This window comes from Athene cunicularia, assembly GCF_003259725.1.
Source record: "Athene cunicularia isolate RWA chromosome 5 unlocalized genomic scaffold, athCun1 chr5_part2, whole genome shotgun sequence".
Lineage (NCBI taxonomy): Eukaryota > Metazoa > Chordata > Aves > Strigiformes > Strigidae > Athene > Athene cunicularia.
In genome coordinates, this window is record NW_020799102.1 from 10,135,416 (window position 1) to 10,162,419 (window position 27,004).

At 37.8% G+C, this 27,004-nt stretch overlaps 1 protein-coding gene across 3 annotated transcripts in view; it reads right to left on the reverse strand.

Annotated features, from left to right (window-relative positions):
* CPT1A (carnitine palmitoyltransferase 1A) overlaps positions 1-27,004 on the reverse strand; it is a 50,692-nt gene that overhangs the window by 5,796 nt on the left and 17,892 nt on the right. For 2 of the 3 annotated variants that reach the window (XM_026850465.1, XM_026850464.1), the window contains 11 exons: positions 26,766-26,853; positions 22,482-22,677; positions 21,176-21,364; positions 20,061-20,166; positions 18,184-18,300; positions 17,124-17,288; positions 15,764-15,898; positions 11,458-11,610; positions 10,303-10,407; positions 8,157-8,249; positions 4,542-6,677 (listed from right to left, as the gene is read on the reverse strand). In XM_026850465.1, the coding sequence (XP_026706266.1) occupies positions 6,591-6,677; positions 8,157-8,249; positions 10,303-10,407; positions 11,458-11,610; positions 15,764-15,898; positions 17,124-17,288; positions 18,184-18,300; positions 20,061-20,166; positions 21,176-21,364; positions 22,482-22,677; positions 26,766-26,853 (1,434 nt within the window). In that variant the 3' untranslated portion in view covers positions 4,542-6,590. Of the gene's footprint in view, positions 1-4,541; positions 6,678-8,156; positions 8,250-10,302; positions 10,408-11,457; positions 11,611-15,763; positions 15,899-17,123; positions 17,289-18,183; positions 18,301-20,060; positions 20,167-21,175; positions 21,365-22,481; positions 22,678-26,765; positions 26,854-27,004 lie in introns of those variants that run through there. The other variant, XR_003398607.1, reaches the window with a different exon arrangement.

Genomic DNA, 27,004 nt, shown 5'->3' on the forward strand with positions numbered 1-27,004 from the left:
ATGGGAGGTTTCCTGCACAGACAGCCCTGCAGCAGCCACCTAGCTTCAGCCTGGCACCTTGCTGGGACACTGCGAGGGAAAATCAGGCCTCGTTATCAACCAAGTGTTTTTTGTCATTTTTGTTTTTAATGCTTTTGATTTTTAAATCTGAAAAAAACACTTTGTCAAAATAGTTACATAGAAAAAAAATGTCAACTGATATGCCTAATTATTTCAGGATAGCTCCTCAAAGGAAACCTCAGTGCCTCTGTTAAAAGAATTGAAATAGCCACAGAGCAAACAAAATTTGGAGATTTCTTCAGATTATATTCTACAGCCATAAACAAAGATGCAAGGAGACAAGTATTCTACATATGAATAGCCTGCATTAAGCAGATGGATTTGGTCCTGTGAGCATCACAAGAAGTTTCATCCTGTGTACCTTTCTAGATAGTAATTGATCAAACATAGAAAATGTAACTGCAAACTATACAGAAAAACTGCCAACTGTGGTAAGCCATGGGAATCCCCTCTCCTACAAAACTACTTTCCCCATGAAGGTTTAACAATACAGGCTACAGTTTACTGCTGCAAATAAATGACTTTTTAACTCATTTGGACTATATATTGTAAGATGACAAGTGTGTCACCTGTGGAACTAAAGAACAAAGTTAATATCCTATTTGTACTTCAGACATTTATCTAATACTTGTTAATACAGATGGTAATATATAAAACCAAATTGAGTATGTTTGTGTCATAGTAAGATTTTTTTAATGAGCAAAATAACTACCCAGCCATTTAAAAATATGGCTCATACCATGGACAAAAAAGAACAGCAGTCAGAACCATAAGGTCACACTGCATGCTATTTCTGGCAATGAAACCCAAAAGTTTCTTTCTATATTAACTACTAAGTCTGTTCTAGTATAAAATCTATGACATAGCTTTAAATATTAGGTGGATCCCATATAAGTTTTAACGTAGCAATTCTCCACATTTAAGTCACAAATAAGCATGAATATAAAAAATCCTTTTTCGCTTAATCTTACTGCCCCAGTACGAGGGAGACGTGGCTATACTGGGGAGAGCCCAGCGAAGATGACAAAGAGACGAGCTCCCCTCCTCTGAGGAAGGGCTGGGAGCTGGGGCGGGCGGGAGGGAGCAAGGAACGAGGAGCCAGGCCCTTCCCCGTGGGGCCCGGGGACAGCACCAGAGGCCGCGGGCACAAACGGGAACACAAGAGGGTCCCTCCGAACACTTTTCCGCTGGCAGAGGTTGTCCAGCGAGGTGGTGGAGTCCCATCCTTGGAGAAACTCAAAAACCATCTGGGCACGGTCCTGGGCAACCAGCTGCTTGGACCAGATGAGGTCCAGATGCCCCTTCTAACACCAAACATTCTGCTTCCAGCTGCTGCTCCTAGAGCCCCTTCCACAACTCTAAATCTTAAAATCGTCACCCTGGTGCCATAAAGACCTCAGAGTTTAGAAAACACTCCAATCCTACCAGGCATTGGCTTATGGCCATTTCAGATAAAAGATGTTTTTCTTAAAAGCAGAAATTGAACCTGAACTTTTCATTTCATCAATGTCTTCACTTTTAGGAAGTTTTGTGTATTAAAAAAACCTACAGCAACTAAAAATCACCCAAACCATTTTGAAGTTACCTTTCATCCATTAATTCAGCCTTATAATTAATCCGAGAAGAAACCAGAAACAGTTTTTCCTAAGGCTTTTGGTTACAAAATTCCACCCTGCTGACCCTGGGTTGGCACCCATGAAAGTTAGGGAAAAACAGAACAAAACAAAACAAGCCCACACTTTCTCCTCCCCTCTCAGAGGTTTCATCTAACAGCTACGTTTTTTATTCTAGTATGTCCCACCAGGAGTTCATTAATTTTAGAAGGAGCTGATGAATCCCATGCATCATGTACAAACAACTACAGCAACATTTTCTAAGATGCATCCTATACTTATCACCCTTAAAAACAAGCAGAAGGAATGGGGGGTGGGGGGAACAAAATAGATCAGTATTCTGTGCCTACAAACTTTTCATACACCATTTTTTGTTCAGGCTGAACATATAAATTCACAGCTTCAGCATACAGCCTTGTTGGAGATGTTTGAAATACAACAAGGAACTTAGAGCATCTAAGAGATGAAGTGTGTTCTTTCATGTAGCGAAGGCTGCAAAATGCAGAAAAGCAGCAAACTAAGTGACTGTGAAAATGGTCTGTCACATAAAACTATGTGGGCTTTGTGTGAGATTTTCTTTTTAATTAAACAGCAATTCAAAAAACCAGCATGTGAAGCTTTAAAGGGTAAAAAAAAATCCTCTTCAACAGTCTCAAAGTAGTCCCCAGTTTTAATGCAATTTCAGAGGAGTTTTTGGGTACTGGGAATCTTCAGAGAAAGCAATTAATATTTTAACAATATTAACTTTTTGTGAACTAGTAGTCTACTGCTTTATCATTCATATTCTATGGATTATTCACTGTAAAGATCAAACTAGTGCTATCCACTAGCTTGCTGTGCTGGGGTTTTTGGCAGCAGGGGAGGGGGCTAAAGCAGTGGCCCCTGTAAGAAGCTTCTCAAAGCTCCCCCAGCTCCAGGTGGGACCTGCCTCTGGCCAAGGCCATTAGCAACAGTGGCTGCACCTCTGCAATAATGTATTTAAGAAGGGAACCTGAGAGGAGAAGTTGGAGCTGTGAGGAGGAAATCCATGTGAACACCAAGGTCAGTGGAAGGAGGAGGAAGCAATGGAGGTAGACCAGAGCAGAGTCCTGTATCCTGTGGTGATACGGCAGGGCCACCCCCCATGGGGGTCACCAGGGGTGCAGAGCCACACATGCAGCCCGTGGATCGGAGCAGAGCAGGGGGCTGTGCCCAAAGGTGGCTGGAGGCTGCAGCTGAGCCCTGGGAGGGCTGTGACATGCAGAGGGGCACCCACCCCAGAGCAGCCCAAGGAGCACTGTGGCCCAGAGGAAGGACTCACGTCAGACTGTCTCCCATGAGAGGGGAACCCTGCTGGAGCAGGAGGCCAGGACTGGTGTGTCCTCCCCCCCTGCCCCCTTCCCTGCCGGGGTGCTGCTGGGGCAGAGAAGGGAGAGAGAGCAGGAGCAAAACTGAGCCTGGGAGGAAGGGAGGTGTGGGGGAGGAAGGTGTCTCACTGTCCTACTCCGTCTGTTAAGTGGTTTTTGTTAGTGTTTGAATTAATGTTCTTTTTATTCCCTCAAGATAAGGACAGGGAGGGATGACTCCCATTATTCCCAAGCCTTTTGTTTTATTTTCTCCTTCCAGTTGCTGAGGGGAAGGGGTAAGGCAGCAGCTGCATGGTGCTCAGTTGCCTTCTGGGCTCAGACCAGGACACTTGCCCAGACTGCTTCACAGAAACATGGTAAGTTTTCTTAACTGCTCATTAAGACATTCCCTGTTAACTAGCAAGTCATATATAAATCACTGCTAAAACAATGTATAGTCTGCTACTATCATTCCTAACTGGATTTAATGATGATTTCACAAATCCAGAGACAGCAGCAAGGGAGCTGGAAAGAAGATATGAAGGATATTAAACATTGTATTAAGTAGTGGTAATTGTGAAATTTTATTTTTTAAGTCACAGAAGAAGGTAGAAAATAGAGACAAAGTGGTAGATCTAAATAACCAACCATAAATGTAAAGTAATGAACAAGATAAAAAAACCTAGCTTAAATTAATATATTCTATACAAGAAAAAAATTGGTACGAAGGCTGAATTAGAACCATGATTTTCAAGGTCAGGCACACACTTCCTTAGTCCCTCATAAAACCCAACCCTTAAAAGAATATTTAAGTCTGGCATGGTGTCAATCCTGGACAATGCATAGTCTCTAAATGCACTTAATGCTTTCCTAATTTCTGTCATGAAATAGCTGAAATAAGAAATTTGGAAAATGCACATTCAAAGTATTCCACCAATCCCACAGTGCTGTTTAATAAGCAGGTCAATTATCATCCAACCTAACTTTTACCACCTATTCAACCCTAAATCTGAGCTCTTAAATCACCAATTGAGAATAAGTGATTCAAGGTTTTAGTAACAAATTAGTAGCTTTTCTGGAATATGAACATTTTAATGTACACTGTACTAGAAAGTTCATTCAAATCTAGGTAATTTCAGTTACATTCCTATGGCTTTTGAGCAAAAAAGCAAGCAGTTTCACTGTATGTACACAATATTGAACATCAAGATTTAAATTATTTATTAATAGCCTACATTCACTGTGGATTTCTAAGATTTACATCCAAAAAAAGCACATTTTATGTACATGCTGTTGACATTTTAAAGAAAATGAAATAAAATCTGTTTAGGAATTATGATCTATCCCAAATTAAAAAACAAACAAACAAAAACATTTAACACCACAAAATGTTTAAAACATTTACAATAAAAAACAGCTTTCTGTGCCAATTATACTTACTCTCTAAGAATGTAAAATTGCATTGATAACTGCACTAATTACAATTAGACTTGAAACATTTAAAACCTGAGAGTCAAATCTAAGCCTTTTTTTTTTTTTTTTTAAACAGAAAATCCTACAAGCCAATATGCTTTAATGTTAATTTAAGCACAGATTGGTCAGTGGTCAATAAAAATAAAAACCCCAAAAAACAGTGCATTATTTTTGTATCTCCAAAAGAACAGGCCACTAAAAAAATCGTTGCAGTAGTTTGATAAATGCCAGGCCTGCCAGCTGCAGCAAGGCTTATTTCAAAATGTCCTTTCCCACACACTGTACCCATATCAAATAATGAGTATCTTTGGCCAATTCCTGTGAGGGTTCCTACTTTTAGATAAGCATGCATTTGCTTAAGTATGCATCTGGGATCTTTGAGGTTTCCCCACCTCAGACACACATATATAGGTGTTTTAATAGCTAGATCAGAGAAAAACCCCCCAAAACCAAAAAACAAAACAAAAAAACCCCCCACAAACATGAAGAGGCATAGAAAGTTAGAAATACTGGCCAGAAAACATTCAATGTCTAATGAGAAATTTTATATCAACCCCAAAGGCTTTTTAAAATCAGCACAGCTCTGGAGCAGCATTCACTGTATCACCATGTACCTCACATAAAAAAAAAAAAAAAAGTTGTGCCAACAGGTACACTTTGCTGCACTGCAGGATGTAAAAAGTAACCACACCTATATAGCCTGGGGAATAGAGACTTTTTGCACAAAGTTACTTCATTTTGTAGTAGCCACTTTATTTCTGCACTCAGAAACATTATGCTCCTTTTTGAGTGAAATAGCTTTCCCGTCCCTCCTTGTATCCTTCAGGAACTGTGCTTGACCAAGAGCATCTCCCAAGAGGGGTTTGAGAAGGCCATGGTTTTCCCATTCTGGAGCTACTGTCCACAGCTGTAACAGCCTGCCCTTCTCGTGCAGATGGCTGGCAACACAGCAGTCGTCCTTCCAGGCTGACAGTGGGCAAACTGCCTTTGACCACCCCTCCAGGCAGCCATGCTTCAGGCACTATCCAGTTTAAGCAAACTGACATTCCCTGGGACCCAGAAACTCTTATCTCAAATGACCACCAATACCATTCACCAAAATAAGCACATAAGTATCTGCAGCTCTGAAACAAAGTTACTCCTGCATTTCATAGGGACTGATCTTTGCCACTTAAGATGGGAGCATTTTCTTAGAGCTTTAAGCTGAACTGCACCATATGGCAACATACTCAAGTCTACTTGTGCCAGAACCAGTTTGAAAACTAGATCTGCATTGCTGCTACTTCACCTCCTGCACTACTAAGACAATGTAAAACCAACTCCCAGCATAAGGTTTTTTCCTGGGTTTAGGATCTTCCTTTTGCTAAGGCACTCACATGAACAAGCACACAGGTTTATTTATATGGAAATAAAAGTGATGTGGCAAACATGCTTGTAAGTAAGAAGAAAAATGTGATATGTGCTAATTAGGTGACACATTTGACTACCCAATGTAGCACTACCCAATGTTTACTTTTTTCCAAAACCCACAAAAATTTTCAACAACTTGATATGTTACAGTGGGTTATATCAGGGATTTTTCTGTGTATGTTTTACAGAAATTACCTTTAAAAAAAACCCCAAGAAACAATTGACGGTAAAGAGCCACAAGTTTTGTCATTCATTGGCATAAAGCAGCAGATACATTGAAGAACATTCTGCTATAGCGAATGGAACTTTTTCTAGTATTTGAGTTTAAGATAGTGCGTTTTATCCCTTTGATTCTGGAATACAAATAGACTAATTTTAAGTAAAAAAAGAGCAAGTGTATACAAATTAAGAGAAAACTGCAGGAGTTAGAATATACACGACTTCATGCAATGGTAATATACTTCATCCCTAGAAACATACAAGATTCCAAAGGTCATCCCTTTGTGGAAATAAACTCTTCCAAACTACTGAAAAAAAAAAAACAAAACAAACCAAACATTCAATACACTGCTAAGGTTTTCATAGGTGATCAAGAAGATGTTGACTCAGTTTCTTCGCCAGCTACTGTTTGACAAACCTTACTCTCATTCACTGTGCAGAAGAGTTCTCATCCCAACAACAGGAGATTGCTTGGCACCAATAAGGCAATTCACTTGGTACAGTTTTTACTAAGGTTAAATAAGCCCATGATGTCAACCATTGCTTTTTTGATGTTTTTTCCAAAACGATGAGAATCCTTTAAAAATAAAACACAAAACCAAAGACTTGTCAATCAGCAATTAACTTTTAGGCAAAAGAAGGAACCTTTTCACATTTTGTAATTTTAGAGCCTATGGACTTCAGGCATGTATCTTACCATAAAATAGGGAATTTAAATCACAAAAAATGTAATGCTATACAAATTAATCCAGGTTTATGCTATTACTAACAAGTCCTTCATTATGCATTTACTTTCCTAAAGACAGAACAGAGATCATCTCCTTTTGAAATCAGATGCATTTATAGCTTTCCATTACTTTAAAATAGTTGGGGTTTGGTATTGGTTTGTTTGGGGTTTTTATTTTGCAAAAGCTAGTTTTCAGAAAATGAAAAAATGTTCACAAGGTGTATGAATAAGGCCTAAAGTACCAAAAAAGCAGAAAAACTTTGTATTTGAGTTCCTATCAGAATCCTGAATTTTGCCATTGAAAAATTACATGAATTATTGAAAATAAAAATCAATTATCTAAGAGTAAACAAACTATGAACTTGTTCTGTTTATTCTAAGTGTCAGATGAATGGTACAAGGAAGAAATTAAGATAACAAATATAAATTACTAGCTACATTACAGGACTTACTACAAAGACTCTGCTAATATCGAGGCCATGCACACAAATGCTGCCCTTTCTGTATGGACCTTTGACTTGACTAGTAAGTAAAAATTACAGGGAAATTTAAAGTACAAGCTAACAGGCATCTGAAGAACAATTTGAACTAGGAAAAAACCCGAAGTTGTATTTCCTAATCTTTAATGATTAACCAAAGGCACCAAGAATTCTCGGACAAGTTAAGGTCAAAAGAGGAAAACTAGTTCAGCTATGTAATCTTGAACAAACTCAGCATGTTTATTGAAGTCATAAAAACCTACAGGGGAAGAATGAAATGAAGCAACAGCAGGATACTGAATAGATGACACATACTACAGTCTAATAATGGGTGTTAGTCTAATAAATTTTTGATTAATTATGTTTCTCAAGCACAGATTACAATTTGTGGGCCAGCTTCTTTCAGTATTATTTAAACCAAGATGATTTAAAGAATAGGGAACATACATTTTACTTTGTCTTTGCAACTGCAGCCAGAGACAAAAAACAAAGCAAAACTGTAATAAAAAAACCCAGGAAACATCCATCTTACTCTTTATGGGACAGATACAAGTAATTTCACATGAGTTCCAAGGAACTACACGTGTGTAAAGATGACCTTGGGCCACATGCTTTCTTTATGCTTGAAAGCATAAGTGAATAGAATATGGTTTCTTTGGTTCATAAAGCTATTAAATTTATAGAAGTGGGGACACCCCCCCTCCCAACCAAAACAGCATATGTTGAGAAAGAATACGTTATAACTGTATGTTGCAAGTCCTACTAAATTTTTTTTAGACACTGAGTAGAACAGTTTTATAAGCAAATACAGAACAGATTTATTAAACCATAGGAAGGAACTGACTCTTACCGTATCAGGACAAGATATTTTGCTGGAGATGTGGAAATGGATGGCATTTTCATCTAGGATAATATAAGAAACACCATAACCATCATCAGCCACCTAGGGGAAGAAAGAAAAGAAAAAAAAAGTTCTAAACTCTTTCTTTCTCCTTCCACTCCTAAATTATCTTACACATAATTACACAATTCTTACTGTGCAGTTTTAAAATCCATTGCAATTTCTTCTCAAGCAAAAGTTAAGCTTCCGTATTTAACGCATATCATTTCTGAAGACTGACTTCATGTAAGGAAGCTGTTCTATTCTCAGCTGAAGTGCATGGAATTAACATTTTATGAATATATGTCTGTAATATTTCCCACATTTCGTATTCTGAAATAGAATACTTGTTCAAAGACCTTATCCTACCAAGGTCTGGTCCTAAGCAGCTACACAGCTTCAGTGCTTAAGTAGAAAGGAATAAAGCAGTTCAGTTGTATACCTAAACATCCTGTTTCATGGGATCACTCTGCAGATGTAAACATATACTGTTTAGAAACACAGAGTATACAAGCCTTGTACTATAAAAACTTGCCCAAAGACAAAGTCATTCAACTCTACAGCAAAAATATGATTCTGAACACCCGTATCACGAACAGAGCTCTGGTCTGATTTCAACATTAGCGGGATTAACTGTCCTGAGTTACAGTCTGATTTTAAAGTATGCCTAGGAAACACAGACTATCCTGCTGCCACCATCCTTCCTCACCTTCCCAACTCAAAGGATCACAGCCTTCAAGCTCCTTGTGGCCACTGCTTCTAAGCAGCCTGAGAGCCTTCTCTCCATTAGTGCTACAGGGCTATACTCTACAGAACACTTAAAAAGAAAAACCAAAACTCAAACCCATCAAACACCACACACGGAAAGCCCAATGTACTGAATCTCTGGCTACTTCAAACCAAAGCACAGTTTTTGTAAGGATACAAGAAATGAAGGGAAATGTAAGCAGGGTTATTTGGAAAAGCAGAGAACTGAAGGAAGGAAATTAAAGGAATGAAGAAAGAGTAAGAAGAGAACAGTTAATGTAGCATCAGCAAAAAGAAAAGGAAAAAAGCATTAGAAATTCATTAGAAATTCCTGCAGCTTAAAACTCTATTTTATTGGCAGACTACACCTTTTGGGTGATTCTAAACACTGACTTTATTATCTGCTGGAGCAAGGCAGTTTCTCATGAATAAGCAGCATCGCAATAGCTAAGATTCCTTGATACTGTAATTTAAACTCATTCCAACTTCAAGAATTACTGAAAGCTGTATCAGAAACATGAATAAATAATTTTTTTTAAGAAGCACAAAAAATCCCCAAACTTGCAGCCTGACAAACCAGCCAAAATACACTGTACTCATCATCCTAATTTCTGTGTGGCAAAGAGCAGTCCTGTGATCCATCTCATTGTTCTTTCAATAGAAATGCTTTTTGAAAACAGATTAATCTAGTTTAGAGCCCCATAAAGTCTGCTTAACAGATCTTGCTAACAGCTATATCATCATCAATGGCCATGTTCAAATCCCAGTAAAATAGTACAGCAAGTCAGGAGCTTGTAGAATCTCTAACAATACACTAGTTTCTTGGAAGTCTATAGATGCTGCAGAATACGGTTTTTATTCTTGACTCAGCCACTGTTCACACTTAGGAGGGCAAGCAGAACAATGTGAATAGCTTAGAGGAAAGCATAAACACAGTTTTTAATTAATCAGGAAATACAAAGAACAGGTCAAGTATAATTACTTTTACAAATCCCAACCTTAAAATCTAGTTTAATTAATAAGGCATTTGTCACTGTAATGATAGCCTGATGTACAGAAGCTCTAGGCATAGATAATGTGATAAAAGCCCCCACTTTATCAGATCTCTCTGCCATGCAGCCCTGTGCCACATTAGATAACTGTGTATTTCCTTAAGAATAATCCATTCTTGTAGTGGTATATGAGAAAAAGGTGATGCAGGCTTTTCTGAGCACATCCACATCACGGGAAAGCACTGAAGACATGCATTTAAAAGCATGTGTTGTACCTCTGATGTGCAACACTGAAGTATTACAGATCTGAAATTTTTAGACTAGCATATTAAAAATAAAACTCTTTTTAAAGGGGTGCTTGTATTTAGCCAACATACCGGTCCAAATCCTCCACCACAGGATAACATCTCAGGGTTCTTCTTTAGATCGATGTATTGCTGTGGTGTCTGACTCGTTGACAGTCTCCAAGGCTCTGACAAAACCTTTTTAAGATATGAAAGAGATGCAAACAAGTTTAACACATTGTTAAAGAACATGCAATTTTCTCAAAAACTAGCATATTAAGGATAACTCCAGTTCATATTTCAATGGACAGTTAAGAAGGATAAAAGCAATAGCTAAACTTGTCCTGACACATAAGCCATTAACATGAGGTCTTGATGCCAATTCCTTAAAGAGAATAGAAGTTTTTCAACAGAAGTGCTATTTCAAAATAGATTAGTCTGGTCTACAGCCTGGTAAATTCTGCAAAACAGGTCTTGTTAACAGTTAGATCATTAATGGCCATATTCAAATCCTGCTAAGATACCACCTCAGGCTAGAAGCTTCTAAAATCTCTAACAATACACATGCATCTTGAAAGTCCACGGAAGTTGTAAAAAGTTGTTTTATTCTTGACTTAGCCACTACTCACTCACATTTAGGAGGGCAAGCAGACAAATATGAGTGGCTTAATTTGAAGGCAAGCTGGAACATACTTTTTTATTAATCAGAACACATGAACAAGTGCAATATAATTACTTTTATAAAACCCAACCTTAAAATCTAGTTTAAATAATAAATCATTTGTCACAGTAATAAACAGTGACATTAATATTGTGCATTAAAACCCATAAATCGCAACATACAGCTCCTTTAATTCACAGTAACTTAAAGTGATTTTGTCACAATTCCAAAAGAACATTGAGACAAAACAGAGTCTCTGTTGTGCTGCCTTGAAAATATGTAAAAACCACAAGCAACCAGTATTTTTTTGTAATACTGACTCTATCTTCCTTGCAATCCTTAACAACATGTATTATATTATGAAGCTCACAGAAAGCATTACTACGGATCCCTTAATAAGTGTGTACATAAAGCAAAACGAAACTTGTAATCTAGCAGCAGATGTTAAATTATGCTAGCTAAACTCTCACTTTTTTTTTTCCTTAGGAGAACCAGAGTTCAACAAGTATGTAAGCAGTTACCAGAAAACACTAACTAAACAAAGGATTATTTACTGTAATTAATAGTTCTAAATAAAAGACACCTACTTCCTTAAGGAAAGGAGAGTCTACAGCAAGGTACTTGGACACGACGTAAAGGCAGAACAGGTGGCGGTCAATGCCAGAACCAGTCATGGCGAGACGATATAAGTGCTGATGTTTGGCAGCAGCAAGCCGGAAGAATTTAAGCTTGATTTCATTCTAACAATTAAAAAAAAAAAAAAAGATGAAGAAAAATCCGTTAAGTGAACTGGGCTGAAGATGGAGGTGCAGAAACTCAGTTACAGCAAGGGCTCTCCAGCCTAGAGCACTTAAGGGTCAAGTACAAGACAATGCATGCAACTAACACCAAGTACTAGAATCCTCTGGCTTTTCAGCCTCACATATTCAGTTTCTGTCGTTAGCAAGTGTCAACTATTATCTGCTGTAAACAGTATATAACAAAAACAAATCTGTATTTTAAGCGTGATCTAACCCCAGAATAAAACATGATTACAACTCAGGTTTACTACATTATTGTATATTTAGTTTCTAGAGACATGAGTTAAAAAGTTACAGCAGTGCAATTCTCAACATGATTTAAAGAAAAGTTGCAACTGCAACAGTCCATTTTAGAAGGCAAACCAACAAGATACCAGGAGTCCACAATGCTGGTCATTTTTAAAAGCCTTCTCTTAAGAGCTCAGGAGCAGACAATTCCAAAGTGTCATAAGTCAAGCAAGTGGGGCAGAAGGCTGGCTCAACCAAGCAGGGATCATCTTCTAGAATTTAGGTGGAAAAGTGTATGGACATTGGAAACAAGGCCAGGTGACATGGGATGACTACAGAGGTGATGTTCACCACTGCAAGGAGGAAATGTGTGCAGCCAAAGCTCAATTAGAGTTCAAGCTGGCCAGTACCATGGAGGACAGCAAAAAGGGTTCCTCACAAATAGGGACGTAGACAAAGCGGAGACATTTAATGCCTTCTTCACTTCTGTCTTTAACACCAATGATGGGCCCTGGGACCACCAGAGCCCTGTGTTGGAAGATTGTGACTGGGGGGATGATAAACTCTCAGCTGACTCTGAACTTGTGTGAGACTTACTGCTCCTGCTGGAGGCACGTAAGTCTATGGGGCCCATGGGATTCATCCCAAGGAACTAAATGAGCTGGACGATGGTATCTCAGGACCACTCTCTGTTATTTTTCAATGGTCTTGGGAATCTGGAGAGGTCCCCATCAACTGGAAATCAGAAAATGTTGTCCCAATTTTAAGAAGGGTAAGAAGGGAGACCCTGGTAATTACAGGCCTGTCAGTCTCAATTCAGTGCCTGTTAAAAAAAATCACAGAGAAGGTTACTCTGCGAGTTACTGAAAAACACTTGAGAGCCAATGTAGTCACTGGTCACAGACAACACAGGTTCAGAAGGGGAAAGTCCCATTTGAACTAAATTTCCTTTTATGACAAGGGTCACCCATCTAGCTGGCCAAAGGAAGCCAGTAGATGTGGGATTTTTTGGATTTTAGCAAGGCTTTTGATAACTGTCTGTCATAACATCCTTCTGGACAAAATGTCCAGCATACAGCTAGATAAGGGTGAACAACTGGTTGATACGTCAACTCAAAGAGTTATAATAAATGGGGTTACATCAGGCTGGCAGCCAGTCACCAGTGGGGCTCAGTTTTAGGGCCAGTGCTGTTTGATATTTTTATGAAGGATTGGGACACAGGAGTTGAATGTACAGTAAGTTTACTGATGATACTGAACTAGGAGCAGCTGCGGACTCCCTCAAGGGTAGAAAGGTCTTACAGAGAGCTCTGGATAGACTAGAGAGGTGGTTACTTGCTTTGTTCAGCTCAGAGAAGGCTGAGGACTGACCCCATCCCAGTCTACAGCTTCCTCAGGGGGGACAGTGGAGGGGGAGGTGCTGATCTCTCTGGTGACCAGTGACAGGACGTGAGGAAATGGAATGAAGCTGCATCAGGGGAAGTTCAGACATTAGGAAAAGTTTCTTCACTGAGAGGGTGGTTGTTCACCGGAACAGGTTCCCCAAGGAAGTCATCAGGACACCAAGCCTGTCTAAGTTCAAGTGTCTGGATGATGCTCTTAGTCATAAGGTACTGGTTTTAGGTAGTCCTGAGAGGAGCAGGGAGTTGGCACCCTTATGGATCCCTTCCAACTTGAGATATTCTATGATTCTGTGGATACTGTATAAATGTTGCAAGGGTGAAAGTGTCTCCTCAGAACACTTAGACAGCCATTCTGTTAAGATTTTATAATACTCGGTGTGTTGCATTCCATACATGACAGTCTGTCACTTTTTATCTCCAATATCACTGCACTTTACACCACTTATTTGGGACACAATGAGCAGCCTGCTTGCCTCCAGCATGAGAAACTAATAAATCACTTGTAGTCATGCTAAGCATGCCTACCACTGGCATTCAGGAATAAAGCTTTGTGGATAATCTATGGAGGATAGAAGCACTTAGGAAAAATTCCAAGGAAAAACCCAGAGAAAACTAGAAGCAAGCAGTAAAGGCAGACAACTGTTTTTAAAACAACATATAAACACACATAATACAAGCTTCATAACATAAAAACTAAAAATTGCATTATTGCCTCTGCTCTGTGGCTGATCATTCCAGATGGACAGTAATGAATCAACAAGTCTGAAAAAGAATCATATTTGTAGTAGTTACAAAAAAAAGTGAGCAGAATGAAGTCTGCTGTATATACAATCTTGCCATGTTTGGTGCTACCTTACTCCTTTAAGGAAAATACAGATGTTAACTGCAGAGATGTAATAGCAGTTAATTCTGACATTAGGACTATGTCAAAATTACTTTCTATACACCGGTAGTCAGTTGTACAGTTACGTATGACATGTTGACATGACTGGATTTCCACACTCCCACTGGTCTGATCACAGCTACAGTACATCACATTGAGAAAGCCAGGGGTTTTTACCTACACAGAACTTCCAGAAAGAGGAGGGAGAAAAAATTTTTCTCTTTCTCTGGGCGTCTATTTTCTTGCAGTAACATTTATTCACAGAATCAAACCTCAACTGTTCATTTCCTTAGACTTGTCTGCCTTAAGCTCTGATCAACTGCTTTTCTGAAGGACCATTACATAGCTCAAAGATTTTCAAAGTGAAACAACCACCCTCCCAAGCAATCTGTTTCAGGCTTCTCACTGTATTTCCCTCCTTACTCATTATCCTCACTAGCAGAAAATGTTTTCCTAATGTGTTTCTTTCCAAAATTTAATTCCGTTACTTCTGGAGACAGAGACAAGCATCACCCTTTTTATCTTCTTGAGCATAACCTGGCTCCCTCATGTTCTCTAGACTAGGCAAGAATAATTAAGTTCAAACTCTCCTCACAGATCCTCTTCAGAGGTTTCTAACCATCCTTCTTGCTCTCCTTTACACTCTCTCCAATCCATCCATACCTCAAACGTGGTGTCCAAAACCCCAGTTAATGCTTTAGAAAAAAGTAACTACTAAAAATAAAGGGCAAAAATAACTGAAATAAGGCCTTCATTTTTCCCAATGGGACAGCACTGAACGTGCTATGTCAGCGTTCAGTTACCGATTATTATAGTCCTAGATCTTTTTCATTAGAACCGATGCAGCTGTTATTCAAGCCTGGATGCAATATCTTGAGTTCATTCCTATTCAACAAAATCCTCTTTTTCATGTCAAATTTTTATTGACTCCAAAGAACTGGGAATCTCCTTCAACTTAGCAAAACCTGCAAATGTAATGATTTATTTCATCAAAGTGTATCTGTGAAAACTGGGAATAGCAGTGGATTAAAGAACAGCAAGTCCTCAGGACGACCATTCTCCACCCTTCCATTCTGACAGCAAACATTTTAACCAGTATTGTCCAAGTCTTCCAAGCCAAGAAGTTTTCCCCCAGACCATGCTTCCTTTGCTTGCTAATCAGAAGATCACAAGAAAGATTAAAAAGCCCACTGAAATCAACATATAAGAGCACCTACTTCATTCTTGTGAATACTTGCCTCCCTACCAGAAAGGAAAGCCTAACTGGTATGGGTTACTCATTTTACAGATCTTTGAGTTCTACAAGTCATAAAAAATTCACAAGTCATCTCAGTTTTCTGCAGCTCAGGAACTGTAAAAAATGTCATATTTGGCTAAGTTACTGCCATTCTCTTTCAGTATAGCCTTGAATTTCTGCCATGTTGACAGGAAACATCGACAATTACCTTATGCTGCACTTCATGCCTAAAAAACAAAGGCATCACTAATTGTTTAAAAATTATTTGGGAACTTACACAGTTATCTAGTGATAACTCATGTCCCTTATGGATTGTATAAGGCAACAACACCATGAACTTACACTTTCAGTTGGGTCTTCCATCCTTCGAACAAAATTACATGATTCAACAGTACAGGACCGGACAGTTTCAGTCCTGCCTTCTCTGAACAAGCGTGTCATAGAGGCTTCATATGTTAAAGAAAATTTTCCCATGTCCTTGAAAAGGGAAGAACAAGAACTTAAAATTTAGCCAGGTTTAGCCCCTCTTTCTTAATCAACAGGTCAAGGTAAGCACACAGGATAGATAATGAATCACTCCACAAATTAAACTCAACATTGTTTTTAGTAGCCCACCATTAGCAATCTTACCGAAAGATAAAGACAAAAATAGCATTTTGATAAATGACAATAGGAACAACCAGACCAGCAAGGACTACCCTGTACATTTTATATCCAATCTTCTGCAGTTTATAAAAGAAGCTGATTTAAAGGCTATCAAAAACCTATTTGGAAGTTCAGTGGCTTCCTAGTTAAAACAGCTGTGGTACCTAATTGAGAAAACTTTAACATCCTTGAAAGTATTTTCAGTTAAAAGTTTAACAGCATGCAGATGCATGCTAGTGTGAGGATTTTCAAGAATAGGAGAACTGAAAACATCCTGCAAAACCTAGGAAGTGTGGCTTCTGTATTTCCTGTAGGATGTGCACAGTCTACAAATTACAAGTTGCTAACTGATAGTTTATCTAACACGTTAGCAATTGTATCTGTCTAAAAAAAAAAAATCATACATCAGAATAGACTGTAAAAGTCTGTTCAGTTTTAGATTAAGAGGGTAGGTATTCAAAATAAGAGGTAGTCAAAACTATGTGCCATGTAGCTATCCTACAGAAAGACTGTAATTGGTGATAGCTGTCAGGAAGTCTGAATGCTTTGAAAAACCATTTGGAATTACTGTTTTTTTTAAAAAAAAAGTAGAACAGTATCTCAACAATGACAACTAGAAAGCAAAATTTAAAACATGCATGTTGGTACACTGGTGTATTCTGAAAGCACATTATTGAAAGGGTGAACTACCAGAATAAAACACAGGCAGGCATTTCTGTTAATCCTCCTAAGGAGTGTCCATGACTACTGAACTAAGGGTGATTCCAAACCAAAAGATAAGTTTAACATGGTTTAGATGATAAACACATCTATCAGAAGTTTCAGATCTACTTCTTTCAAAAAATTTGCATGAGTGTCAATACATCACCCTTTGGACAATTAATTTCCAGCTATCAAAGTGTTTAGTGTTTGTACCACTTTCCATTGAATGTCTTTAATAACCTTGCACAAGTAGTGCAAGATTGAAGTACTTTACACAGCCACATGCTTTAATCACAAACAAGCTATACCAAAATTAATGAGATTCTATAAGCCAGAAACAGTCTGTTCTTCTTACCCGATAGTGAGCAAGCTGCAGGGCAAGTTGTATAAAGGCATCAGGGCTGGTTTTTGCTTTCTTTATTAGTCCCTTCCCAAAAGCATCAAAGGAAAATGAATGGAAGTCCACATCATCTGCCAGAGCTATGGCAGTGCTCAGAGACTTCTCAATCACTTCTTGACACTAAAATAAATAAATACTTATATTCACATATGCTCATATGAGTGCATTTGATGGCATTTGAGAAAACTGTTCAGAAAGTGCAATCATTTTTAACTGCTAAGTAAGAAGTGCTGCCTTTATGCATGCCAGGAACATCACTTAAATAATCTACATTTGGGGAAAGAGGAGAAGCTATCTTTTCAGGAAAGTTAAAATTCAAAAAGCTAATTAAAAAGTTATAACCAATACATATCTGGAGTCCAAAAATTACACTTTAAAAAATATCAGCATTAAGACTGTTCAGATCACTAGAACATAAGAGAATGACCCACAGAGACACTATGGCAATAGTTGTGTGGCTTCCAATCTGCCAGACATACTTAAACATATCACCAACCACTACCTTTTTATTCAAAATTAAAATCCAAATAGGTGGTGACAGTTTGTCTTGAACTCAGGTAAAAAAAAAAAAATAATAAAAAAATAAAAAAAAAATCAAACCTTACTCAACACGTATACAGAATTTTGAACACAAAAAAGACAGCTAATCTCAAGGAACTGTTAAATAATTGCATTTGTTGTGACAACAGTAATGAAACCTCAGCAACTTAAACTTCATTTTAATACAATTGTTATTTAAAATAGGTGGCCACTTATTTTTGACATGTTGCAACCTAGTTTCTAGTAAAGTTTCTAGCCAGGAAATGCCAACTTTTTACTAGAATTTTTTAAGAGTGATACTAAAACCCTGTGATATCTTAAGTCAACTGATAATATCCACACATGAAAAAGACATCTAACAAGAGTCAAAGGAATTTAAAGCTGATTTATAGGGTTATCAGTAATTACTTAAGTTATCTGACTGCTCAGGAAAAGAAAGGCTTCTTTCTCAAACCACTAGCTGTTCTGTACTTACTTCTTCTGGAATTTCCCACTGCAGTTTGGTAGGAATAGGAATATTTTGATTGGCATCTCCTTTGCAATGCCCATCTTCTGAATAGCCCAGTTCAAGATACTCAGTTGCCATTACATTCTGCAAAGAACAATACTTCTTCAGAATTGCAATATATTAAATATTGCTGTGGAATTAGGATTTAACTGTGAAATCAATATAATCCATTTTCAGCACATAGTGAAATACAATATACATTTCCAAATACTGAAAGTAGCTGCAGTAAAGCCCTCTGCTTTACCTCTTCTTTTAACACATTTTTTACTTGTGTTCTGAGTGGGAAGAATACCAGATATGCACACCTATTCAATTACCCTGGCACATTATTAGATGCTACTGAATTAATCAAAATGTTTCAGTTAAAAACCCACCTCAAACTTATTAGCTGTAATAAAAAGTCAGTCTTAGAGGCTTAGATTCCACAACCTTTGTTCAGTTTAGATTCTAGAGAACTTCTGCAAGTTTGTTATCTGTCAAAACTTGTTCATCAACAGTTTATTTCAGAGTAGGTGCATATGCCTGCAAGAATTTAATCCTTTTTGATTTGCATCGCACTCAAAATTGAGTTTATTTTATATGTGCACCAGAGCTCTTGGGTGGGGAAGTAGAATGAACAATATGATGAACAACACAACTTGAACAGACAAAAAAGCTCTTAGAAGATTTCAAACATCTTCAACGTGTTAAAAAAAAAATAAATTTGTATCTGCTCAATATGGAAAGAAAAAGCTTGACAAATCTATTGCATGTTCTACATATGTATTTCCAATACACTCCATTTTGATTTTCTTAATTAGTGGTCAGAACATGCCAACTATGAAATAAAGCTTAATCCATTCTATTCTAAAAATAGACAGTCTATAAATGCTAACAACATAATTTCTTAGGAGATGAAATCTTACTTAGCTTATTTTATTCATTTTACCAGAAAATTAACCATTTAATAGTAAGTAGAGAGATATGAACTAAAGCATGTAACATCCTTCATTAAAAGAAAACAAAGTAACTCTTTTTCATTAGGCTAGTCTAAGCTGCACTGTCAAGTCAATCTTGACTCAGTCTGATCGCCTTTCTTCCCTGATTTAGAGAATACAATGAGGATTTTTTGTTCTTACACACATAGAAACGCACATATAATAAAATTAGGAAATCACTTGGGGCATCAGTCAGACCTGAGACCCATCTGCACAAATCCATAATGAAATCAGAATTAGCTAACGTTTATGAAAAAGTTCTGAGTGACTAAGTTATGTAACTGTTTATGGGTGTAAGCTTCAAACAGAAAAAAAATCAAATACAATCTCAAGTAATGAATTAAGCTCACAATGAGCAGACCTAACAAAAAAATACATTTATATACCATTCATTACAAATAAGTACAGGACATAATTTAAACAGAATAGCAATCTGCAGCTCAAACAATGGCTTAGAGGAAAAGTTAAACTCTGTACCATTTCTTTAAATTTTGATAGCAAGCATTGGATTTTTATAGCACAAGAAAGCTTAAGTGCTTCAGAAGCACATACATACACAAAACACAATGCTGTATCAAAAAGACAACAATCTCTTGATTTAGACTCTTATAAACAAGTTAGATGAAGAGCTGTATCACTTTTCTATGAAGACGTCTATGCTCATTAAAATGCAATAAAGAACTTAAGGGACAGCAACCTTTAATTTTAAGCAATTTTTTTTTTAATGCTACAGTTGCTGTAGACACAGGCTCATAATCACTCATCAGCAACATGAATGCAAGTGATGAAAGTAACTGCTGATCTTCAGGACCATTGCATGGACCACATCACATTATCTTCTGCATTAGCTTTGTATTTAACACCTACCTCCCACAAGTGTCCAACAATAGGAGCATCTGCCCAAGAGTGCTCTGCATTCAGACCCATTTTGCCATTTTTGAATACTATAAGAGTGAATGTTTTATCAAACCACCTACAAAAGAAATTAAAGTTTCCTTATAGTTTTCTACCTTTCAATAGCATTTTATACTGTAATTTAACCTCAAAAATTCACATTCAAATGCACTAATTCTTTGCTTTTGTTTTAAATAATAGTTTATTTAAGTAAATAGACATAAATTTGAGCCTCATGAAGTTCAACAGAGGCAAGTGCAAGGTCCTGCACCTGGGTCAGAGCAACCCCCAGTATCAACAGGGGCTGGGGGATGAAGGCATTGAGCAGCCCTGGGGAGAAGGACTTGGGGGTACTGGTGGACAAAAAATTGGGCATGAGCTGGCAACATGCAGCCACAGCCCAGAAAGCCAACCATATCCTGGGCTGCAGATGCAGCAGAGTGGCCAGCAGGCCGAGGGGAGGCCATCCTCACCCCCTGTGCTGCTCTCGTGAGCCCCCCCTGCAGTGCTGTGGGGGCTCTGGGATCCCCAGAACAGGACAGACACGGATCTGTTGGAGCGGATCCAGAGGAGGCCACAAAAATGACCAGAGGGCTGCAACAGCTCTCCCATGAAGAAAGGCTGAGGATGGTGGTTATTCTGTCTGGAGAAGGCTCTAGGACGCCTTCTTGCAGCCTTTCAATATATAAAGGGGACTTCTAAGAAAAACTGAGAAAGACTTTTTACCACAACCTACAGTGACAGGACAAGGGGCAATGGTTATAAATTGAAAGAGGGTATATTTAGATTTGTCATAAGGGAGAAATTTCTTTGATGATGATGATGGAGAGTCACTGGGACAAGTTACCCAGAGATGCTGTTGATGCCCCACCATTGACAATATTCAAGGTCAGGCTGGGCAGGACTTTGAGCAACGCGATCTAGTGAAAGATGTCCCTGCTTGTGGACTAGATGATCTCTGAAGGCCCCTTCTAGACCAAACCATTCTATGATTCTATGAAATTTATCAGCTTATAAATCATTAATTCATATGTATTAGCCATGCAAATTAGTGAAATTCTAAAAAAACAGAAGAGTCAGTACTGTACCTGTCATAACATCGGCCATGTATTAAGGATTTTGCATATGCATCCAGTGACCCCACTGGATCTTCTTTCCTGTACCCTTGCTCGATGTCATCCAATGTCACAAAAAATGCTGCTTTTTCAATAGCATCTAAGGACTGTTTGTTCTTTCCACGGCTAAAATAAGCCTGTCGAGCTTTAGCCCATGGTACTCTGCAAAAAGAATTTGGTTTACAGCCAGAATTACATGAATTTGTCAATATTTTATCACCCTTAAGATCACTATGAGACATTCCTCCTTTTATCAAATTTGAAGCAACTATTCTCATTGCATTTAAACTATATTAACAGTGAAAATTTCTTAAGATTATATTGTAGATGTATTTTCAGAACTGATTCAATTTATCATCACATGTGCAAAGTTTAATTCTCAGAAATTCAACATTTCTGTAGCATGCAATACTTATAGCATAGATCATCTGTGTTTATAACTCAAGAAAACATCTATTATATGGAAGAAGAAAATAGCAGTAATAATGAAAACAATCAACAGATATTAATATCTATTCTTGTAACACCTAAACCAAAGAGTCTGGACAATTGTCAATGAAAAGTTCTGTGGTAAATGCCTGAAACAGATTTGAAGTTAAAAAGTCCTGAACAATGTAATTTCTGTGCAGTTGAGCCACATTTATTTATAAATATATGTGATTTTCCCTAAGAAAAAATATTGCAGTTTGTTTTAAAGCAGAAAGTGAAAAAAGGAAGAACTCATAGTAAGAAAGTATATTACAATCCACAGCTCTTTCTCTCCCTTATCCAGGAACAACTAGATAGATTGAACAAAGTTTGTCACAATTTAATTGAATTCAATGATTTTTCACCTAGAACCAACTGAGTACCTACTGCTTTATTTAGTAGGCATAGGAATATGGAGTAAGTTACTAAATTCACATTGTCAATCTTAATTTTTAAGATATTCTTTAAAATGTCAGTGAAACCCAGAGTAGATATAAAACTCAAGTGGTTCAATATGTGTAATGCTGTAAAGCTTCCAATTACCACTCTTTTGATAACCACAATTAAAGCAAACTTCTCCAGCTAAGTACAAGGAATTTGTGTACAGGGTTCCCACTGCAGAATTGCTTTTAACTCTGTGTAGTTACAAACAACTGAAAGGCTGTTACATGTCAGCAACATACAAAATCAGTGATCAAAGTATAATCAGCTGATGGCAAAACATTTTAAAATTCCAAAGCCCATATACAGTTAGTATGTTATGCAACTATTTCTAAATATTTAAATTAATTAAAAAAAACCCCTGCCATACCTATCTCCTGCAGTAAGAGCTGCTAGTTTCTCTTCACCAGCCTGAGGCTCTGAATCATCATCAAGAATTCTTTGCATCTGCTGTTCAATTTCTCGGGGTTTCAACAATCTGCCATCGTGGTACAGCCACACTTTGAAGTAACGGCCTTTATGATACACAATAATGTGTTTGCTGTCCTTCACATGCTGCAGAGTATCTGGAATTGCAATCATTTATGTGAAAACAAAGCTGAAGTCTCAAAACACTAATACACCAAGTAACATCAGATGCCTACTGCATGCGCTACCAGTTAGCCATTGCTCATTTTAACAAAGAATGATGCAGAATAAACCACTCCCCTCTGTTACTTCAGCACAAAGATTCCTGCATGAAACAGTCAAATGCACAAAGTTGATGATAATTTGCATATTTTCATATTTGTCCACACTGGAGGCCAATACTAAGCAAATAAACCTGAATTTCTGTATCTGAAAAGTGATCACTAGTAGTGTAGTCTGATTAAGCAGTCAGCAAAAGAATACACTAAATGTGTCTCAGGAAAGGTACTTTTAAATTATTTACATTCACGTGCTAGAAAACTCACAGTACAATCTGCGGGGAGTCTTAAGAGACAAATTTAGTACCATGATTTCTCTTCACTCTTCTCCTGGCAGATGCAGAGTCAATACTTCATTGATGGCTAAAAAGTGCAGTGTTATGGAAGTCAGGGAAGCAGAAACTTTTCCTCACTTTATTATTTGAATGGCTTAATTGGGATAAGTCTGAAATTAGTCATGAAAGCATTGTATCAAACCACAGATGAAGGCTTCTACAGCAGTCAGGAAAAGCCCTCAATTGATGAAAACAGTTAATTGAATTCCTTCACTACCCCAAAGAACTGTTCTATTCCTATGAATCTGAGAAGACCTGTTACTGAGATTATAAAGAAAGCTGATGCCAAAAATGAGGGTTGAGCCTAGAAGCCATGATTCTGAGAGATCTGAGAAACACTGTACAAGGGAAGAGTTATATACTCTGGGTGTGCTCTCAGCTACCCATGAAGTTTTGGTAGGTATGCTCCATCGACTGATTGGGAGCAGTTTTATGATAATCATGCCTTTGGCTATCCACCTTGCACTTCTGCCATAGATAGGATGCCTGTAATAAAAGTTCCAGGATTGGCAGAAGCATCACTCCAACTGTCAAGTATTTTAATACAACGGTTGTAAATTGAGGAGAAACGCCATAAAGGGGGAAAACCAGCAGCAAAGCAAATCGGCTAATGAGGTAACCTTCTACAATCCCGACCTGAGTCAGGATACCCCAAGTATTTGTATCACATACATGAAGTATTCATACAAAAAAGACAAAATTATTGAGCATAAACAGCAAAAGATCATTAGTCATCTAGATCAACAACTGACTTCGCAACAGTTGTTGCTCGCAATCACTTTTCAGACACTGTAATTACATGCCTAAATACAGATTTATGCACCTGGAATATAGATTTGCTGTAATATAGAAAAAAAAAAAATCCTTTCCTTTTTCTTGCCAGTCCAAGAAGTCATTTACATACATCTAAAGATGAATGTAACATGCTGCATGGGTTTCCTATTAAAAAACAGGAATGGAAAGACACAAAAGCTCCTCCTTGCTTAAAAGAAGTGGTTCACTCCATAGCATGTTTTCTTTAAAACACATGAAGATTAAACAACTGCTCAAGTGACAGGATACAACGTTCATTAAGATTTTACCATCAATTAGCATGAAGACATGCCACAGATTTTTTTTTTTTTTAAATATACTGCTCATTTAGAAACTAACATACATAAAATACTTCAGATAATTGAAATCAGGGGGCAAGAAATCAAGCTACTTGTGAGAATCTGAGAAAAATGTCTTTATAACTCACTTATCCACACACAGAATGACAAAAGGTGTTTTTCCTTTAGAAAAATAGAAACAATGGAAAACTGAAAAAGTAAAACAGGAACGATGTAGTGCTTCAGAGGAAAATAAGCTAATTTTATGATGCTGACTACTTTGACTTAAAAGACTTCAGGCAAGAGAAACTGAGAACCATGAAGATATACAGGATGTACTTCAATCAGATGTTACAGTTAGAATGGGCCACTTCTATGCATTTGTGGAAAACTTTTCAGACTAAGAGAACACCAGATCCAAAGCTAAACACAAGCAGTTCATAGCTTTTATTTTACTGAGTACAGGGAAGGGACAAAGCTAGCACTTTCAGTACTTGAAGTATTCTAAGTAATAACAGCTCATATACTACAGTTGTCTAATAGATATTTTAAAACTTGCAGGTCCACTGAAGCTACTAGTTCATGATCAGGGAGTAATCACATCAGGGGTATGTTTTTCTCCATTTCGTAGATAAAGGAAGCTGAGGCATAGCTGGGAAACAATTCCTCAATAATCTACCAAAGGCCAGCAGCAGAACTAGGAGTAAAATCCTTATCTGACTCATATACCCACTGCTTTACGCACTAGCCAGTGCTGCTTCGCACCCTCATCCGAGTTCATACAGCACAGCCAATGTTAGGCCTCCAGCAGGGAAGAGCAGGCACATCCCTGTGTCTGCTCAGAACGTCTTTATGTTCTTTATTCTGTAGTTAAGTGGGACTAACATGCTCAAAGACAGCTTGAAATGTAGGAGTGAGTCACAGATCTCAAAGAAAGTTAAAAAATAGATCTTATTTTCAAGTGATCAGCCCATATATACATTTCCAATGAAGGTGATTAATCAATTGCATTCCAAATTCCTAGTGGTTATCCTCTGCACTGATTATGACTGCCAGGATAGCTCTGCCAAATACTGTATTTCATTCTGATGCTGCCACAGTGATGCAGGGTTGGATAAACATGTGAACTCACTTCTAAGAGGCTCTTCAGCACATAATCAGATCAGAGAAATGTAGATACAGCTTAAGCTTTAGTAGAAAGCACAGCAGAAATCTCCACTCAAATCTGATGTGAAATGATTAGTTTGCTTCTCAAGGAATGAGAAAATGAATAGCAATGTTTTCTTCCACTTGTTGACTACAGATGTTAGTATTTCTAGATGCAATCTACCTCCATTTACCATGGCAAATCTCTGAAAAAAACCACAACTTATTAAGAACATAAAAACCATCTTGAGCCTGGAAAATTTAGGATAAGCTGACGGAGATCTTTGCAGGCTACCTTAGGGAGAAACCCATGATGAAACTTTAGGAATACGTTACCTTTAGGATAATAGCTCCGTATGGAGAAGAATCAGCCACAAGATCATGGATGATGTATTGACCATCAAAAAAAAAATCAGGTATTTTTATGTTGAGATACAACAACAAACAATTTATCAAAGGTTTGCCATTGACTGAAGTGAAATGCTTTTACGTCTACAGGCAGTGTTAATGAATGTGTGGAATGACACCATATGTATACCTGCAGTGAGAAAGTGTGTATGAACTGTCACTTACAGATACAGTCTCCCACAACAAGCAGAAGTTGCAGGAACAGACTCAGCTGAAAATGACTCTGCTGTAAGTCAACAGGTATGGCCCTCTATGCAACATTAAAATCTGAAAACCTAATTACTCAGAGCTTAGGATAATCAGATCATTTCTGGGAGTTAGGGCAGGGCAGGAACTAAAAAAACCCAGGGTATATATTTTCTTTATGTGTTACAGAGAAAGTTTCAGACACAGTCATTAGAGGTGATTTCACTTAGCTGATGTCTTACAGTGCATACACAAGGTCAAGATAACAGTGGCACTGAAAACCTCGACAGGACTAAGACTGTACCTGCCTCTAAGCTGGGTAAACAACTAGTATTAAATATGTGTTTATACTGAGAACACCACATTGGGATGTTGTTGAGAATCATAAGCCAAAGGGAAAAAGGAAAAGTCAAGCAAGCAAAAGATTTTAAAATGGTTGAGGTAAAAGAACACAACTTCCACAAAGATAAAAACATGGCTATCAAAGGAGACTGAAAGAACAGAATGGGGGAAATTAAAGGTTATTTATAAATTTAAAACACAGGGCAGACAACAGTTTCTTAAAGTTAGGTTTTGATTTAAATAAAGGAAGAGAAAAAACACTGACGTTTCAGAATCACCCTAAAAGGAAAAACATCCATGTACTCTAAAGCAATTCGTTACTTCCTGAGTATCAAAACACAGTATTGCTATGTCCTTGTGTCTGTCAGGTCCTCATCTTAAAAAACAGGATTTTAGCAGAAAATACTCCCAAAACTGAATTCCATTAAGATGTTTATTCTGCTTGGCTGGCCTTGCTTACCTGATTCCTCGCCTGGGATACGGGAGGTATTAAACATCCGTTCCCACTGAGCTGAGCAGAGTGGAACAGTAGAGCCCATCAGAAGAATCTGTGCCGCAAATGTACATTAAAATGTAATTTTGCATATACAATTAGAGAAGAGACAGGAGAGGAAGAGAGGAAGAGAGGAAGAGAGGAAGAGAGGAAGAGAGGAAGAGAGGAAGAGAGGAAGAGAGGAAGAGAGGAAGAGAGGAAGAGAG